Here is a 4,788-nt window from a genome sequence, read left to right as displayed (position 1 = left end):
ATTACCTTGATACATTTTCTTTAATAGAAAGTAAATGCAAAACTAGATATTTGAACAAACATTTACATATAAATAAAATAAGATAAAATTAAATTGAACTCTCACATAATAAAATTGAATTAAAAATACATGGTTATTTTTTATTATTTCTATCTTATTAATGATACATCTCATTGAAACCTTTTAAACTTTTTTATATAAAAATATTGTAGTATAAAAAAATAATTGGTGTAAGTTTTGGATTTTAACAATAATTGTATGAATTAACTAATTTAAATTCTAAATTTTCTTGCTAATTAATAGGCTAAACAAACCCCAAATTAATGGAGTTTACACTCAAAGCTTTCGCTATCAATCAAGTTTAGGTTAGCTTTTTATAAATTAAAAAAAAAAAAAAAAGAAAAATTCCCCCCCCCCCCCTCCCTTAATAGATTGCTTGAAGATTAAAAATACAAAAAATAAGATAGGGTATCAAATTAAGGTGGGCCTAAAGATCTTATCAAAAACGATGTTTTTGTCCAACAAAATCTATGGGCTACGCTTTTGTGGGCCCCCACTAGATTTGCTGTCACACAGCAATTTCTATATAACACCCAACCCCTTCTCCTTTCAAGCTCCCCCTTCCCACATCTTTAATTTCTTCTTAACCTTTCATTTTCTTAAACATTAATTTCATTTTTATTCTTTATAATTTCACTTCTGCTCCTCTGATTTTTAATTCTAAGCCAAAGATTTCAATACTAGGCTTTCATTTTTTATGTTCACTTTTTATTTTTGGTCATTGATTAAATTACTATAGTACGATTGCTAGAAATAATAATAATAACCTAAAACTGAGCTTTCATATTACTGTGGAAAGCTTCTGGGGTTGGTTTGTTTGCATTTGGCTTACCAGGAAGGAGAAGAAGAAGAGGAATGAAGGAAAACGGAAGGAAACATGGCACGTTATCGCCTTGCGCGGCGTGCAAGTTACTTAGAAGGAGATGTGCTCAGGACTGTGTTTTTGCTCCATATTTTCCAGCTGATGAGCCTCAAAAGTTTGCCAGTGTCCATAAGGTTTTTGGGGCTAGCAATGTTAACAAGATGTTACAGGTTCATTCCTTTCTCCACGCAACAACTTCTCTCCATTAATTTGCATATAAATTGTTGAAATAACTTGGGATGTTTCCTGTTATTTAAATTATTTATGTTATATGTTCTTTCGTTCTTTTCTTGGAATGTAAAAACGCTTAAAAATAAAGAGATTAAAGAGACAACTCAAAAAGTTATCCAACATTTGGTCACATAGTGAAATTTTCGTTCTTGAGGATGTTGTTTTTAGGCTTTTAGAACAAAATTGCAGCCATGCATAAGCACCATGATGGGGAAAAAAGGGTTTTGTTCACTGTTATTGAGGGCCGAAAGATGGTGAAAAAGAATGGGAAAGCAAAGAAGAAAGAAAAAGCATCTTCATCATCTTTCCAAAAAGAAAGTAATTAAGCATTAGATATGTGGGTCATTCTTGCTGCAAAACAAAGTACTTGAGAAGAACGGTATTTTTAGGAAACAACAGGGTAAACCTTTAACTGATCTTATGTTTCCTTCTAATAATGTGTTGAAAAATTATGTACTCATTTCTTTTTGTCTAGTGAATTTTGAAAAAAAAAATTTAACATAAGAGAAATTAAGCCTTTTTTTTCTTGTTAAAATAGACCTTGGGAGGGTGAAATTATTAAAAGCTGGGTTGTGGAATAGTAGTAGCTAGGGTTTCTTTAGGTTGCCATTTCAGGGAAGAAATACATTAAAACTTGAAGAAGTCGATTATCTTATTAAAAAATAAAAAGAAAAGCATATATAAAAAGCAAAAAAGAAAAGTGGTCCTCTTGCCTCTGCCTCTTTGTTCAACTTTTTTGTCTGTTATAGGGGGTGGTTAATTACAGTTGATCAAGTAGTCTTTGTGGTTGACTGTTATTCTTATTCTCCTTCTCAATAGTATAAATTAATGCTTTATATCAAAGGATTCCTAAGCAAATGAAAAAGGAATAATTACTACAACTTTGCCCTTTAACTTTTTAGGAAACCAATTTTCATGTGAACACATGTTTAAAGCTTTTTGACCACTTAGAAGCTTTAACATATTATAACCCAACTAAAGCTTTTTGATCACGAAATTGAATATCTTCACATTATTATTATTGTTGTTGATTTTTGGATAGAAAGTTTGTGGCTGGATCACTCATGCTTTATGCTTTAACAACATTAATGGTTTACATTGATAGTGATAGGGATCAAATTAGGTTGTAAAATGGTGTGATATATTGTTATAAGCAAACAAAAATTGAATTTCCTATCCATTTTAAATCAATATTTAAGAGGTCATTTTATTGCACAATATGATGTCTGAAAGATGACACTAATAAACAGGGACCCTCCTCATCTTTTTATACAAATACAAAAATTATATAAAAGAAAAATGTTAACCTGTGTCTACCGGTGCTGGTTAAGGTGTTATTTAAGAGAAAAACACTGCAAATTTAATAAAAATAATACATTAGATGCAAAAAAAAAAAAAAAAAAAATCCTTTATCAATGCCTAAAAGCATATGTTAATCGAAACTATGAAAATTACGTGAAAAAAACTAAGAAAGAGTAAATTAAGAAGAAAATACAAAGATCGCAAAGACATGCTTGAATAGTTATCAAATGTGTATGTATTTCCTGCTCAAAGTGTCAGAGGATGAATCCTTCTCTCTTAGAGCATTTGACACAATATTATGTGTTGATGTTTTCCGATCAAAGAGTAGAGGAAGATTCCTTCTCTCCCAATTAAAAAAATATGTATATATTTTCAAGGTATATTAGAAAGAGTAAAATAAATTAAGTTATACTATGTAATTTTATTAGCATATGTAAAAGGAAGAAAAAATTTATGAAAGTTAATGTTTGATTTCAGAATATAAAGTTATTTTTTGTGTTTATTTTGTTAAAAAATAAAAATTATAAGTGAAAACGTATTTAGTATTGAAAATAAAAATATTTTTTTTTAAAAAAAATGAAAATAGGTGAAAATATAAAAACAAAAAGAAATTTTCAATTATGAAAATAAAAAATATATATTACTTTTTTTTCTTTGTGTTTTGTAATTTATCATATTTGAATACATTTTAATGTTATTAATTAATAAATATATATTATATTTATAATTAGATGTCATTAATAATAACATCATATCATTAAATATTTTATTTATTTTTTATTTTTCTTCTTTGGAAAATAATTTTTATTTTCATTTACTAAATTAAATGTATTTTAGAAAACAAAAAATAAAAATAAAAAATATTTCCTCAAACCAAACTTTTAATAAGAAATGGCTTTTTTATTTTTTGAATAATAATTGGAAAATAAAAAATGAAAGATGTAAAATTATCAACTCATTAAAAAACAAATATTATTTCATGTATACCTTCAAAGTTAAGTAGTAATCTAGAGGCCTAGAAGCTAAATTTCTAGTTCTATACTCAATTTCTTTGGGTCAACACTCAACACCCATTGCACAACAGCAAACATGGAAGTATAATATGATGATTTAGATTTAACCACAGCAAGCAACAACATTTTGTATATTCTCAAATAAACTTTTTGACCCAACAAAAGATGCCAAACGTGCCAACCAACAGTGTGATCTCTATATAAAGTTTTCAGCCTATATGATTTATTATTAATTCTTTTGAAAATCATGCAATTACCCCTCCTTCCATGGAAAGAAACTGACCCAAAGTGGAAAATCCACTCAAGATCCAATATAAGAGAGAAAATTTTAAAGATAAAGAACCTGCGATGATGATTGAATATGTTGGATTTCATAACAAATTTTGCAGGAATTGCCAGAGCACCAACGAAGTGATGCAGTGAGTTCAATGGTGTATGAAGCAAACGCCAGGGTCCGTGACCCTGTGTACGGATGCGTTGGAGCAATTTCATCACTGCAACAACAAATCGATTCTCTGCAAACCCAATTGGCACTTGCTCAAGCCGAGGTTGTTCACATGAGAATGCGCCAATTCGTTTCAACGTCATCAAATCCAGGCCCCAGCTCCCCTGAGAACTTGCCACCACCACCACCACCTGCTGCTTCTTCCAAGTTCATGCCTTCTCAGTCCAAGTCCTTTTTTTGCATGGACACGCTTGATCAGGCCAATATGGCTGAGTCTCTATGGTCATACTAGATTGGCTTACGCTTGCTTGAGTTTGCTTGCTTTCGTGGCTGCCTTTTTTTATTACTTTTTCCTCACATATATTACTATATACCCACAGTTCTACCTGACCCAGATGGCGTTGATTACAATGATGGTGATTATGATTATGACCCATTAACTTATTGTAAATATATATAATTAGAATTTAATTATAAGTAATATCACTAGGTAGTGTATTTCCTCAGTTAATTATTAATATAACTATGTTTCTGTCCTTAATTTTTTTTTTTTATTTCATATCATTTACATAAGTTTGCTTATGTTAGTAATTAATTATTACACCAAACCAACAATTAATAGTACTATTGAATAGTATTTGGTATATATAAAAGTTTACATTTCATTGGTTATCAATGTGAAAATTTTGTTTATACAATTGGTTATATTCATCAACTGCTTTCTTTTTTCTTTATGTGTGTGTGTAAAAGATGCAATGTCATGATTGGAATTTGAAATTTTAATTAAAAAATCGTAATCCATGGTTATTATAAAATTTAGGTTAATTGGGGCTTTTAAAGTATATTTATTCATGGATAGGCAGCCCGCAAGCCTA

The 4,788-nt window shown here is 29.4% G+C and overlaps 1 protein-coding gene across 1 annotated transcript; it reads left to right on the top strand.

The window, feature by feature from the left end:
• Window positions 1-674: 674 nt before the first annotated feature.
• Window positions 675-4,454, top strand: LOC111276612 (LOB domain-containing protein 4-like). Its single transcript, XM_022862360.2, has 2 exons — window positions 675-1,092; window positions 3,858-4,454. The coding sequence occupies exons 1-2, from the start codon at window positions 916-918 to the stop codon at window positions 4,203-4,205; spliced, it is 525 nt and encodes a 174-aa protein (XP_022718095.2). The 5' UTR covers window positions 675-915; the 3' UTR covers window positions 4,206-4,454.
• Window positions 4,455-4,788: the final 334 nt, after the last annotated feature.

This window comes from Durio zibethinus, chromosome 25, assembly GCF_047325235.1.
Source record: "Durio zibethinus cultivar Kanyao isolate XHJ-2024 chromosome 25, ASM4732523v1, whole genome shotgun sequence".
Taxonomy (NCBI): domain Eukaryota; kingdom Viridiplantae; phylum Streptophyta; class Magnoliopsida; order Malvales; family Malvaceae; genus Durio; species Durio zibethinus.
The sequence above is the reverse complement of the archived record's forward strand: the minus strand, read 5'-3'. Positions and strand labels throughout refer to the sequence as shown.

Excerpts from the sequence above, each read along its gene's own strand:
- LOC111276612 (XM_022862360.2), top strand. The coding sequence starts at position 916 with ATGAAGGAAAACGGAAGGAAACATGGCACGTTATCGCCTTGCGCGGCG. Across the intron at positions 1,093-3,857 it reads ATGTTAACAAGATGTTACAG|GAATTGCCAGAGCACCAACG; the intron begins GTTCATTCCTTT and ends CAAATTTTGCAG.